The sequence below is a fragment of the Bombus impatiens genome, unplaced genomic scaffold, assembly GCF_000188095.3.
Source record: "Bombus impatiens unplaced genomic scaffold, BIMP_2.2 scf_0019, whole genome shotgun sequence".
Classification (NCBI taxonomy): Eukaryota; Metazoa; Arthropoda; class Insecta; order Hymenoptera; family Apidae; genus Bombus; species Bombus impatiens.
This window is the reverse complement of record NT_176438.1, coordinates 873,774-889,392: the sequence shown is the minus strand read 5'-3', so window position 1 is coordinate 889,392 and position 15,619 is coordinate 873,774. Positions and strand designations below refer to the sequence as shown.

The 15,619-nt window shown below is 32.1% G+C and overlaps 1 protein-coding gene across 9 annotated transcripts in view; it reads right to left on the bottom strand.

Moving 5' to 3' along the window:
• LOC100748553 (anoctamin-8) overlaps positions 1-15,619 on the bottom strand; it is a 28,127-nt gene that overhangs the window by 6,501 nt on the left and 6,007 nt on the right. For 8 of the 9 annotated variants that reach the window (XM_033319372.1, XM_033319357.1, XM_033319363.1 and 5 more), the window contains exons 3-10: positions 10,356-10,441; positions 5,162-5,322; positions 4,766-5,042; positions 4,036-4,224; positions 3,169-3,354; positions 2,866-3,018; positions 1,310-1,445; positions 672-727 (exon numbers count right to left, since the gene is read on the bottom strand). In XM_033319372.1, coding sequence (XP_033175263.1) covers positions 672-727; positions 1,310-1,445; positions 2,866-3,018; positions 3,169-3,354; positions 4,036-4,224; positions 4,766-5,042; positions 5,162-5,322; positions 10,356-10,441 — 1,244 coding nt within the window. The remainder of the gene's footprint in view (positions 1-671; positions 728-1,309; positions 1,446-2,865; positions 3,019-3,168; positions 3,355-4,035; positions 4,225-4,765; positions 5,043-5,161; positions 5,323-10,355; positions 10,442-15,619) is intronic. The other variant, XM_033319376.1, reaches the window with a different exon arrangement.

The window sequence follows — 15,619 nt, the reverse complement described above, 5'->3', positions numbered from 1 at the left end:
AAATATAAGTGCATGTATATAAAATCACGCCATATTCTAACAATTAAACAATTATGTTTTGAAGAAGCGCAAGCAAGAAAGTAGTCTAGGAGAGTATTGAGTTTTCATGCAGCGACAGAGACAGCCAGAGCAAACCTTTACTTTTCAATTGATCGAATCGAAGCCGAAGAGCTTTTATTTAATACTATAATTAATGGTCCACCTCTAAATTTGTCTAGAATAGAACAAACTATCTTTATTGAAAAATTTTAACATTGCAATAATAACGTTAATTTTTTATATCTCTTTAGCGTGAAATCTCAAAAGAAAATTGTATCTTCTTTTTTTTACTGAATGTATATGATTGAATTGAAGTGTACAAGTGAGTATTTTATCATTAAAAAATGCACATGCTTCACAGTAATATTTAAAACATTATTTGAATTACTGAATGATATATGTTTCATAATGACATGTATTAGGTTTTCCAGAATCGCCATGGTTGAGAAGCAATGTCAATATCAATCAATGTAAACGTTGAATTTTAAGAAAAAAAAGAAGGAAAAATAAAGAAAAAGATATTGGTATAAATTCTATGATTCGGTTAGAGGAGGACACACAATAATACAGCTAATACAACATACAATAATAATAATTCTAATCATTGAAAATGGAGAGTTCTTCTTTATTACCAGTGCCACCTTGTAGATCAGATGATTCTCGTACTCGGTGTCTAGCCGATAGTTTTCTGCGTCCAACACACAAAAATCACAAATACTATCTACTGTAACATGACTGCTCTCCAGTATGTAAAGAAGTGAAAAATAGGAGAGAGAAAAAGAAAGATTAAAAAAGCAAAAAAGGAAGAAGTTGAGAAAATAATTAGTGGAATAGAAAGAGGAATATAATTATAACAAGATCTACAATATAATGTATCTCGTTTGTTTGATATCATTTTTATAATACGAAAGAGGATACAAAAAACACTCTGTTTTATAGATCTGTTTAAGTCATGTTCGTTAGTCAGGGACTATACATAGTTTTGAATTAATCTCTAGAAGAAGCTAAGCCGTGGAAAGATTCGAAAAGTATTTATGCTATAGGCTTTTGATAGAAAAAAAGAAAAGAAAAACTAGACGTGCAGATGTGTCTTGTGAAGATACACAAAATCGATGTGAAGAATTTTATAGAAAATGTTCATCCACTCTCGCATGTCGTATCTCGCACACGGCTGATCAATCGTGTCGAGAATGAGAGTGATAGCAATACTATGGGAACCAAAATAATGTACATAATCGTTGTACGGCGCATCTAGACGTCCTATACGTACCCATGTCGTTCAACCATACAGCGACTTTGAAGTAAGCTTCGTCCATTAAAGCTATCACTACCGCCAGTAGAACTTTTGGCACATAACTCAACCAGAATGCGTGTCCTCTCGATTCGAGACGAGCGTCCCACCAATCCTGTAATCATTTGTAAAATGTATTTCATATACATTTATAGGTATATGTGAAACATTGAGAATCTGGCTTTGTTTAAAAAAAAGTAGAAGAGCAGAATTTTAAAAACAATAAAACTGTTACTTGCTGCTGGCCAATTAATTGAGAAGTATCGATCAATTAGTCTTTTATGATATTTCTCTAAAAAACAAAATTCTAATTAAGAAGATGCAAAAATGGTAATTCTTAATTTCACTAATATGTTATGGATTTGAAAGTCAAAAAGTGGAGGTTTATGATATTGTCAGATAATATAAAACGCTTATTAAGATAAAATATATTGTATAAAGTATACTAGGTAGATGTATAATATATTTTAGGATAAAATATATTATATAAACATACACCATACCATAACGGTACATTATTATAAAACATAGTGTTGCGTATTGATAAAAGTATCATTATATATTTTAGAGAATCTGGAAACAATATAATTCTATTAAGCAGTGGAGTTTGTGCGTTACGCAAAGAAGTTTAACAAATTTAACGAAAGTTCATCGGCATAATGACAAATTGATCGTGCAGCACTTGGCTTTTATTCAATTGATTTTAATTGCTAAAGAATTCGGCGTTTTTTCTCATCAAGTCCTGGACAGTTGGGAAGAAATACCGTCTCAGCCTCTAGAACTAAATTATTCCCGGACTTTTTTGTTCCTCGATGGGATTTTGTAAGAAAAGTTTGCAAGCGCGACTTCAGGCACGTTGCCAGATTCAGTGATTACTGGGAATGTCCATTGATCGCTCCATTTATGTCTTGAATATTTCGAAGGAATTTATTAAAACTCGAATTCAAATAACAAGAAGTTGGAAGGAATTTTTAATTTGTCAGCTGGGAAAAATGCATTAAGTTATTCTATCTAATTTGTTACTTTTAAATAAATTTTTACAACGCACAATTTATAATTTATAGTATGCTTTTGTTAATAACAGAGATGTCATCTAGCTTTAGATTTTCTTGTTTTCAAAAAGTATTTAATTTTAGCAAAGCGATGAAATTTCTATTCTATGAAGTGTTAAATCTACATTATATCACACATACATGTATAATAGTGAAACTAAAATTATGCTTTTTCAGATGTATGCTGAAAGGAATATCTAATTAAGAAATGGTTTTATGTTGTGTAAACTTCTTTAGAAGGAACTCCAAAAGAAAATTTTCTTTCCAATAACACGTATCTAAAAAAACATTAAAATATGTGTCAGGAATTTAGATCTGTTTAGATCTATCTTATTGTAAACTTCTACATTTTCCTTTAAAGTATTATTTTGAATAAGTACTCCAGATAAACATATTAATAGGTCGAATAAATCATGTATTTAATCAAGTATTCCATATTCAATAAGTTTTTGTTCATGTAAAAGTACAAAACATGTCTCGAACCTGTATCTGAAAGCTGAGGATCATCACAATGAAAACGAAGAATAAGCACGCTGCGATAATCGGAACGCTGACAAAGTACCGGAACATGTTTCTCTTCCATCTAGGATATGTTGGCTCCAATCTCCCTGTTACAGCTGAAGTTTCCAAAGTGCCCTTCAATTTCGGAAAAGAGAGAAGAGGAAAAGATATCATAGCATTGGAATTACACTCAGTACAACTAACTTCAACTGTGTTTTAAAGCGAAAAAGCGAAAAACGTGTGAGAGAAAGCGAGAGTGGCGCTAGTGATCGCCAGGAAACTTACCGTGAACAAGGGCCTAGGCTCGACAAGTAGGTCATCTCTTTGATCCAAAGTACCCCACCTGTAGGCCAATTCGGCGCCCCTTCTTTTCCAGGTTTCCAGATAAACCGTGGCCCAGATCACATTGAAGACGGAGAACAGAACGTACGCTACATCTTCCACCGCTTGATTCCTGCCGATGATGCCGACCTGGAAGATCAAGTTAAAACGAGATAGGCGTTAACAATGCAATACTACACTTACATAAAATCTTATTACAATATTACAATATTGTACTGAGTCGTTATTAGGTTGAAGGTATTTATGCAAATTCATATCCTTGTCAATATAATTGAAAAGGTGGAATCCAGACACAAGTCTGTTTTATCTAGTAAGTATTACAATAAATATTACATTTTCTATATTTCACATATTTTTCCGTATTATGTGCATTCTGTGGATTTTTGAACTTTCACTTAACATAACTCATTACATATTCCAAACGCAAGAATATGTAAAACTAGAAATTAAGGACAAAGTGGTTAAAAATGGTTACAAAAAAGGAACATAATTTTATTCGTAGAAACGCTTTAGACGAGTTCGACCTTCTTCGAGAAGCTAAAACAATCATGAATACACTCTATAGAAAGGCTATTAGTTACAAGATTAACATTATTGAAAATTATAAAATGAAAATATGAGAATTGTTGGGTATTCAAAATTTGACTTGTAGCTTTGTTGAAAGTTTTCTTAGCCAAATATTTGAGACTTTCATGGCTCGGTATTACAGAATTACTTTTATGGATAGTTACCTGGAAAAAATATTCTCATGTTCTACAAACGTTATAATTAATACTTGTAAACTGTAGGAATATTTATTTCTTTTCTTACCCAATATATGGCACCCACTGCAGCTGGAACGATCAAAGCGGTGGTGTAATGACCGAGCCATGCGAAGTACATGGTAATCTTGACTCCGAAGTATTTACAAATGTCGTCCAAGGGTTGGGGGCTAAGAAACGCGCGAACCCATGTTCGTTGCAGCTTCTCCAACGCAGGCAATTCGTGAAGAGGGAAGACCTGGAAGAAAATATATTTCTTCTTATAAGTACAGGTACAACTATAAGTTGAAAAGAAACAATTAAATCTTTTTATGAAAAGCTAAAAAATTTTCAAGAAAGTTGAACTTGTGGCGGATCGGTACAAACAGGTCGAGGCATCAACGCCTCCCGGGCGATCCGCTGATACCAACCGCCAACACTAGAGGGCTACGACGACAACGAGTCTGTCTATCTCGCTAGCGGTCGAATATACGGGCGATTGATACAAATACCGCACCTAGCGAGACTCCCTCTACGTCTAAGGCAGGGATTACTGGATATAGCCTTACTAACGAGTCCACCGGTAGTCCCGGGACGAAACGCACACCTTTCTTTTCATCCGTCACAAACTTATCAACAATTAGTAATAATTAATAATTTCTCAGAGTAATATAAATTTCTTTAAGAATTCTTATAGATTCAATTTAAGTAAGACATTTTGATTATTCATAAGAATTCTTAAAGGAACTTATACCATTCTGCATTTGCAGATCAAAGATCGTTTAGCGAATAACACTAACCTGGGATATAATCCCAGCAGAAAGGCATTTTGGAATAATTGCTTGACCTTCCACCATCTTAAGACCGGATAGACTGTGAAGATCCTGCGGACCCGCCCTAAGAGTATGCAGCAGGTGCAGGACCAGCGATTGCCTTTCCTGAGTAGTGAAGAATCGAGATTCGTCGTCGCTACCTTCGAAACAGCTCGATTCAGAACCTACGAATTCTTTCAATCCTCCACCGAATTCTTGACGTAAAGTCTTTGGTAAATGCACCTCTTCGGCAGCTTTCAATAGTCTATGAATAAATAAGTATCATTTTCAATCTTTTTAATCAAATCAGTTTGGTTCCTGAGATTTCATATAATCAATAGAATATAATGATTATAACTTACAATATATAAGAAATATACATACACACTAAAGGGAGCTGTTAAATAAAAGCCATAAGTGTCTGACGAAGTATGATGTCGCACATGCACCACTAGGCCCGGGGTTCCCGCCCGAAGACGGCCTAGGAGCCACATCAGAGTTTCATCGCTTGCTCCGCTTGGAAACATCATCACGACGTCGCATTCCTGTACAATTGATCATTCATATTTGGCGAATATCGATTACAACAAATCTTTATGAATTTTTAGTTTTAGAGTTCTTAGAGTTTAAATTCCTGGATTTCTATTTTTTAGTTCCTTGGGATTCAAATACTTCAATTTTTAGAACTCTTTAATTTCGTAGAGTTTTGTTAAGTTGCAAAGTTTCTCGCGCTTCTAGGATTATTTTTTAAGTTGTTTGTCTTTGTTAAGTTGTTCTATTTTACCAGTTTACTCATTTTATTCCATATCTCCATATCATCGAAATAATCAGGTTTCTCGTAAGAAATAAGATACACTCGAATGTCCACAAATCAGAACCATGACGTTATTTCGTACTTATCGCTGGACAAAGTACACTTATTTCCCTATGGAATCGTAGACCGTAGGACGAATTATACATGTGGTCTGGCATAGGGAGTAAAGTCGTTTGCCCTGGCCGTCTTCCAAACGGCAGCAGATTGCTTGATATTGACAATCTACGTGCGAAGATATCCTGATGCCATGTCTGACCTAATACCGCCGTCGAAATCCACTTCTATTATCCGTATTATCTACTCTGTTGGAATTAAAAGAAATCCTTCTTTCTCAGAAATTGCTAATATTTACTACATAAAGAGCAATGTATGAGAACATGACACTAGATGGCAGTGACGAATCATGGAGCGTAGCCAAACAAGTACAAAGACTTTAACGTTATTTTGTTACGAAGATTTAATTTATACTTGATGTGCTAACTAGAACTTACGCTACATACTGACAATGCTAATTAGATTGTAGTTTAAGAGGGAACTAAGAAGAAAAAGACTTCAGAGTTTACAATTAACTTTTGATGTAACTGTAATTGTAATTTTGAGCCATTATATTATGAGTAGTACTGTAATATCGGTCTCTGTGTAGTGCAGTCTCTCACAGAAGTTAAAACTTCTGCATTTAGTATAAAATATTGAACAATGAAATTGTAAAGTGGAAAAGAATACCTCCATTTTCCTCCTTCCAATGCTTCTTCCTATCTATTATATTTCTTTGCTAAAAAAGTCCTCCGACGATTTTCAATTTTCTACCACATTATGCGTAAAAAAGAAAAACAGCTAATAAAGCCAACTTTTCTACGTGAGTCAAATAAAAAATCTCACGGAGGAGGCTGAACTTCCGGAACGCAAATGATGGCTGGTATCGGACGGTATATGGAAAAAGTTACGTAACAAAGAATAGAAATCGCGCGTGGGCATGTCTTAGGATATCTCATCGGAACTACCATCGTTACGGGGATAAAGATGACGCTTTTTAAAAGGTCACCTTATATTAAATTAACTGACGACCAGTGAGCAGCACGTAGATCCAAAAAGAACGCAGAGATGTGTTTAATCCTCTGCAACCTAACCTCAACCTAACCCTTCTGCAACGTTGTTACACAGGATGGATTTTTTCATCGCTCTTTGATCGTTTGATTGGTCGAAATATAGTTAGGTGAAGTCATTTTTCTGCACATGACACTGTTTGATCAGATTTTCCCAAGAAAACTAATTCAGAAAAAGCATATCCGATTAAAAAAGTAATATTGTTTTAAAAAGTATAATTTTAAGATAAATAAAAATACTTTATAAATAAGCACGGGCAAACGAGAAAGTTTCATTCATAAAATTATGTATTCATTTTAATGAATATCATTGAAATTTACCACAGCGAACATCCTGTATATATGTTTAACATTGATAAAGCACGCTTTAAAGATCTTGATGCTCTTTGCGTTAATTTACTGATGTGAATAATTGTTTGCACGTTAGTTTTGTATTTTTTCGTTCGTGTCTTATACACACTTTAACTTATCGATCTTCTGCCTCCGTTTCGATGAATTATTCGTTAGAACGAGGGGTAATGCAAGTTTCATGGGTTTTGCTTTCACTTTCTTCCCTCGTTATTACTGTTTTACTACATCTTTCATATTTTGTATATTTTTAGAGCCCTTATGTATTTAAATTTTTACATGTTTTACCTTTTTTCATATTACGCAGACATCCTCCGTGAATATTTTAATGTGAACCTGTTTTCCTTTTAAATATTTGTATCCACGTCGTATCAACTTTACACAAATGATTTTAATCATGATAATCTGAAATTGAAGAATTAAACTATAGGGTCTACATTTCTATATAGATATATGTCTATATCAAAGTAGAAAAACTGCAAATGTTAATCACTATTCAACAAATTGCGATATAAATATAAATATTTTAAATGGAAGTAGGGAAAAAGAAATAGTAACATAAATATAAATTTATCCTACAAAATGGATATAAAATGACATTATATTAAAGCTTTCTTTGTATGTATAGATATACATACGGCCTCTGTCGAGGTTTAAATTCCTTATCCACTATTGTTCTTGTCATTTTCTTTGTCCCGATATCCGAAATATGAATGCTTTGACTACTGACCGATCTTACGACCTCGTTACATCATATTCTGTGTCATATACCTAGAGCAGCTCATGAATGTTTATATATAGAAATCTTTCATGAATATACTATGTGCATGATATGAAACACTGTAGAATGTCTCTAACAGTGTAATGAGATTCGACTATAATAACTACATGTAACGTACAGAATTATATTCTAAAATTATACAATTCACTATTTGATAATTTATATGAAAATTACATCTAGAATTAAATCTAGAATTAAGAATATGTGTAGAATAATTCTCAAACTTCATTAAGATATTTTTGGGTATTAAAAAATTCTATAAAACATATAAGATATTTAGTGTAAGTACATATTTTAGAGATTTCATTAATAAGCCTCGATATTCACTAGGACCATCTTTAACATTTATTACAGCTTAAGCTATCATAACATATACTAATCTTTTTACTAAACGCTATATATTTAATTCGTTTGTTAGTAAGTTTTAATTTTTTAATCGATATTGTACCTTATTAATGTAATGAATGACTAATTATTTAATTACTTTGATACATTTTGTGACTTCTATATATAAACATTTTCACATTATATTCGAGCTTTATTAATATAATCATAACAGTCTTATCTCGCTATGATGCTAATGAGATTTCAAAATATTTTCTACAACACATACAATATATACATAAAAGTTTCCTATTGTAAGTGCTAGAATACTCTTGTGAGCTACTATACATAGTAAAAGAAATAGCAGACATCTTAATAAAAGCACGTAACAAGCTTTGAATAAGTGGCAGGCTTGAAACCTCTCGTTACAATTTCCTTTCGAAGAGCAACTTCTAACAACATCATCAAACAGTTTGTTTGACCGATTGACAGGAGTTTATTTGTTTCGAAACTTTTCTACCAAACAGACGATAGTGAAGGCATACACAATGATGATCTCGCCAAATTGCAGTTCCTATGTCGGTATTGTCGACATATCGGCACAACGATAATGCGTCGTATCACGAATAGAAAAGTTGCCCGAAAATGTATGCGAACATAAAAATACGTAAAGTAGAATAAGTAAATAAAGAGCTACAAATGTATAACAATAATGTGAAAAGGATAGAATTGGATACATATCGTAGGGGAATCAATTTCACTGGTTGGCCGTTTTATTCGCTAACGCCACCTTTCTCAATTCTTTTCATTCCTACACCCTTGTTAACGATATTCTTGAGATTCCTCTCTAGATGGCTGACGCGTCAACTTCTTGCATGACTGTAGTGCGAATTCGTACCGAATCATAGTTCTAATAGTTGTTTTATAGTACGTGGATGTACATATTTTATTTACAATAATAGATAAAATAGTTGTATGAAATTTGATAATAATAAATTGATTATTTTACAAGTAAATTTTACAAATTATACATAAATTGTTCGATTATGCCAATAACTCGCTAATTTCCTAATATTATTAATTGGTTATTACATCATTATATTAGACAGCCCTGATACTAGTTTACTAATTATAAATTGATGATTTAGGATTTGCACGTCATTCCTAAGCTCTGTCCGCCCCTACACGCAATCGTTTGATCAATAACGATAAAATCAATAGCCGTAGAACGCGTTTCCGTAAACAAGAAAGCCAATCCCAATTATAAACCGGGTACATAGTAACGTAGAATAACGAGGATGTGTGCAACAAAATTTGTTTGTACGTCACGTGGATACCGTACACTGTACACGATGGATTCCCTGTGCTCGTCGTGTATTGATTTCAATTGGTCAGGAATATGGTGATAGATGAGCCATTCAGATGCATATAAGGATCCGGTGTGCTCGGGCGTAGAATTAAGTTGGAATGTTTTTGCATACGTTCTCACCACTGGCTTCTTGCTTCGTCACAGATAATTCAATTCGGACAATGGTCGAGTAATTAGCGGTTATATTTGTCGAACATGTGTTACAGCGAATGCTGGCATTTTTTCAATCATGGTAATCGTTTACGATAACAGTGAAAAATTGTTCTATCATTATACACGAAAAAAGAGACGAAGAAAAAAAAGGCCTTGTGGTATGTACTAGGTGTTTCTTTTAAAGCATTTTCGTTTTTTCCCTTCTTGAATATATAAAAGCAAACTTAACCTCTTCTAATGTTTAAAATTACGTATATTAAATGTCAACATTTTTTTCACCAAATAATAAATATTTGTAATAGTTATATATTAAATAGTAAATATTTGTAATAGATAATATAAGGAGATATTTAGAGAGGTTTGCCAAAGCACTGATTGTGTTGAATTTGGTTAACTTCAAACTTGAAATTGATGTGTAACAGATACATTGCAAATATACGTAACGAATACATATACTATTTGACAATATTATACAGAATTCTATAAATGTGTAAAAGCCATCATATATGTAACAAAGTGCAGAAACACTAAGCTATCCAAAAATGAAAAAGTAATAATATTAAATAATAAACTTATTAAAATATTTTTCATAATTTGTAGTAACCTTTTTAAGGAAATGATAAATAGAGGACATAACGAAACTACAGTGGTACATAATAGAAGTATGTAATGATTCGAAAACGTACTTGAGTTGGAACCTTCTGTATCCATAGGCGGCGGGGGGTCATCAAGTGGCCTGTGCATGGTATCTTCCGCCTGAGTAGACGGGATGCTGCAAAAGAAAAGGAAAATGGAAACGACGTGTTGTTATTAAATATCGATCCATGCCAGACCTGGTGTCTCCTAACGAGACACGTCGTTAGCGTCGTGTTATTTTTCCAAGGATTAATTTTCCGTGAACGTGATGAAGCGAGAACGCGGGTTTCCTTAATAAAGCGGCAAATTGCGGGGTTTAATAGCTCGCGTAATTGATGGAAACGCGACGATCCATATAACGAGACGTGGAAGCGGCCCCCGAGCTGTAATTCGCCTAACCAGTCTAACAGTCCTCTTCTTCGATTAAACAATAATATGTAAATGAATTGAATCTGAATTTCTGATTGTTGTTGATTTATCGATTTTATCTATTTTAAAGAGGTAATGTATATTCGAAAACGTACTACTGGTGGAACAGATATTGTGAGGTTATGAATTGAAGCGATGTTTGTTAACATCGACATATACATATGTAGATGAATTTAGGGTCATATACATATATTTATAATGATATGTGGAATATATATAGCCATAGCTATATTATAAATTACTTATACAATTTTTCTATACAAAATTTTATTTTCATTTTCTTATGCCGTTCGAAAATATTCAATTATCACATTTTATCTGTCTTATACAGCACATCTTTTTCTTTAATGTAATGAAGAAGCAGAGCTCTTTTTTCTGGAGACATACTCGGCAGACATAATTAACTCGAAGATAAAGAATTGGAAAGATCGTCGAGTATCAAAGCGAAGCACTGAGAATTTTTAACGAATTCGAAGCAAGTCGCAGACAATTCAGCGTTGATCATTAACGAAATACTTGAGTTGCCTTTTTCGTATAACGATAATACTTATTTCAATTTTCAGTCACCCGTTTCCTTTTATAGAATACGAGGAACAGAACATAGGGTCGTTATATTGCAGAACGTTCAAACTGTGGCTGAACCACAAATAAGAAAACAGAAGAAAGAAGATACAACTACGGAACGGCTGTAAAATATGTGAGCTCCCTTTGTTCGATAATAAATTAAATTTAGGCCAGTTAATGCGTTGCGAGATCATTAATAAATTTCTTTCCTTGTCCAATCAAATTCCTCCGCAATGTACAACGCTACCTTTTGAATTATTAAAACTCTATCATTTGTTGGATTATTTTAAAAAATTTTAAAAAATTTCCCGAAATTGAAAAATTTGTTACTCTTAAAAATATTAATTTTTTTAACAGACTTAAAAATGGACAACTATAAATATATAACAACAACAGAGGAAAAAAAATATATATAACACCAACAAATAGCATGACAATATTGTCATCTTTTTTTCCTCTTCACTAAGTAACTTGAAAAACGTTTTCAATCCTGGTATTTTTTAATCAAACTTATCAAAATTTTTAAGAAGATGAATCTTTTAAAGATAGACAACTGTTAAAAAATAGTGCGACATTATTATATGATCCGTTTTCTTTTTCAATAAATAAGATTAAGAAATGCTTTTAATCCACGTTTTCTATCAAACCTCCCAAGGACACATTGTATTAATGGCGATTTAAAAACTTCCTCGCAACCAGCTCCTATCGCGAGACCGCAATAAAAAGAGTTTCACGCTACCGTGCCGAAGGTAATTTTCTGGCCAACGGTTACGAATCAGGAAATTGCTCAGCGACCGCTGTGATATCGTAGCTTCATCGGATGCAGGAATTATGTTTGTTTCAATCTATGTAAGACTGAATCTTCCCGAAATTTCGTCTGAAATTTAGAATTAGTTATTTTTCTTTTTATAGAAAATTAGGTAATTGGACTATTGTTTAATTTTATAGAAAATTAAATGATGTGACTACTATTTTTGTACTAAATATATAATATCTATTTCTTTCCCTGAATGAGAGAAATATAGACGAAGGTATTTCCCCCAATTAAGAACATTAACATTCATCCAAAGTCTAATATAAAAAATATATTATTATATTATATAATACATTATATTTATATATGATGTTTCTTATTTTATTAATATTTTATTATATATAGATATAAATATATTAATGAGAAATATAAATTTTGTAAGATTCTGCAACATTGTCAGGAAAGACCTGGACACAAATTTCCGTATGGTTTGTATTCTGAAAGTTAAGAGTTCCACCCTCCGTTATCCATCTCTATGGAAAATTGCATTTTCCGAGCTGGCGGAGCTCGTTGTATAATGCACTGTATTTTGTTCGTTAGAACATCATTTTGCACGTTCAACACGCGGTACGAACACGAAAAGTTTCCTTTTTCCCTTTTTAACGTTCTACTCGTTCTTCCGGTGATAAACGACGTTGCAGAGGTGCTCACGGGGTAGGAAGCGGAAATTCCAAAGGGGAATTCGATTTTTATTGTTCTTTGTGTGTTACTTGCTTTACCATCGATGGAAAGAACGGTAGTATTAATTTTTTTTAGAATCGAATAACACACTAGCATTTGTTTTACTCTGCGCAGGATTGTACAAAAGGTATATTTCCGTCAAAACAAAATGTACCCTTCTTTCAAAGTAATTCTGATTTCCTCTTTTTTTTTGTAAGTTAATTTCTATTTAAAATTCAAATTGTATATAATTTATATAAGAAGTTATTTCATATGGAGATTTATTTGTTTAAGGTAATAAAGGTGAAATATAACAAAAATAAAAAAATATCTTTATCTAACAGTTAAATTGCAGTAAAAAATTAAATTATTAATATTTTACCACTGTATATTAGTAATTCATCTTTTATTCTTTTTATATTACTACCATTACAGAACGTAATAGAATATTAACGAAAGTAAATTGAATTCAAGAATTTCTGGCAAAGTTTCTCTCCTATAAATTGTACGAACATCAACGAAGAGTAAATGTGAGATAAAATAAGTATATTTTTGGACTATTACCAATCAAAATGGGTCATATCTCTATCATACGACCAATAACGATTTCATTGATTTTATTTCTCCACAAAATTATCTTAAATTAGCCATGATATGTTTTTAGTGCGGTTATTATGATTTTTATATTCCTATTATGCTTTTAGCTTTTATGACCGTTTAACTGCGGTGGACAAAGTTTGATTGAACGACATTAAAATTATAGCAGAATAAAATCGAAGAATTTAATGCACCATCTTTTTATTTTTGTAAATATCGTACATAAGATCTATTTATAATAAGATTTTACTGAAACTTCTTATATATTCTACAAAATGGAATGTCATCTTGTAAAAAGTAATGTGAGATCTATTAGGTGATAGATACATGAAGTAACACGTAATAATGTTAAAGAATCGTCGTTGAATTATTAAAATAATAATAAATAATCATTGAGAGATTATTGAATACAATGGTTAACATGAATATTATTACGTTATCGAACTTCAGGTAGGTGACAGAAGAATAAGCAACCTTTCCCACTTTTATCTTCATATATAAATAACAAACACAGTAACTTTACTTTTAGTATATTTTTATATTCTTATATTAAGTAACTATTAATGCTAACAATTGGCTCAATTATTATTAATTATTAAGAAATTCATAAACATTTATATGATACTATGTATGCCTGATATACTATTTTGTTCTAATAAATAGAAAGCACATAGAACAGTCAAGCTTTAAGTGCAAACTTAAAAAGACAATTTTTCTAAATAAATAAATATGAATTTTTATATATATCATAATAATACATTTATCTTTCCTTGTGTTGACTACATATATACAATTTTCCACATGCTTTGTAAAATCAAAGTATTCCAAGTTACAAGTAAAAATGCCTGATACCTAATGGAAACCGTACAGTAAGTAAATTTATTGAATATTAAACACTCTATTACGCTAAATAATTATCGAGAAAAATAAATATATGTTCAAACACTTTCCTCATCCACTATAGACATGAATTTATTCATCAAATTATACATGACTCTATAGCCCTAATCTTTACAGTACTCTAGACTTTATACTGCGCTATCCAGTTGAGTGGCTGCTACAATAATTAATCGAGTTTTGTTCGAGATCCTGTCATCTCAAGACCACAATTATGCATAAATTTAAGAAACGAATAAACCCGTAACTCTGGTCAAATTGATAAAATGTTATCTTGCAGGGTATAGAGACTTGTATGCTTTCAACATTTTACATCTCATACAATAGTTCCAGTCTATTAAATCGACCGTATTTCGCCCATAGCCTGTTCTCTCAAGTGTTGCGTGATATTATGTACACGTCTCTGAGCACACTATCTTCTAGAAGCACGGTGACGGTTGCCTTGGTTTCCACGGAGGAGGAAAGTATCAGTTAAAACCTTTCGAACATCCAGAGACGGAATATCGTAGAAACGAGCGTTGCTTTCGAAAGTTAGAAAGATTTCTTTAGGAACGGTTAAAAGGAAGGACAGTGATTTATGAAAATATTCGAACACTTAACATAGAAAATGTTTATGAATATAGTCAGGGACAAAAATAAGGTAGTGGAAGCAAAATACGTGCACCGACAGACTCATCAGAATTTTTAAAAATGTTTACCAAATCATTAAGGAGATATGTAGAACCGTTAACCGTTTTAACTGAAGCCGCGATTCTAAGAGAATCGTTAATGATGCACAAAATAAGTTGAAAGTTTTAGACAAAGTTCCATAGAGATTCTAGATTATCGTCCTTGAAAAATCACGGTTTTGGTAGATTAGTCTATACCTCGGCATTGTAAATCGTAAATCTCAGAGAGATTTGTGTCATACTCTATGAAGATTGCTTTTGACTCCCTTGAAATTTTAACGTCTTAAAGCGTATAAAAGGAAAATTTACAAATGTTATTATAATGTTATATTAGTTGTTTCGAAATGAACATGAGATATAGTCGGGGACAAAGATAAGTTATATAAGGAAGTAGGTATCAATGAAGTTTAATCGAATTAGTATGAATATTATATATATAATAATATTATTTATATTTATTTATATTAATAATGGTAATTTTATTTATTACGTATCTGTATAGTATATAGAGTATTTATTCAGTAATTGAAATTAATTCTCATATTTTTGTGCAAGTAAGTTGTATTTAACGAAACTTCATTGATACTTATTTCTACTTACTTAGGTATAGGACTATACGTATATATGCATATATATATGTATTAAAACATATACGTTGTTCAACACGTTTTAAAATTTCTTTAGC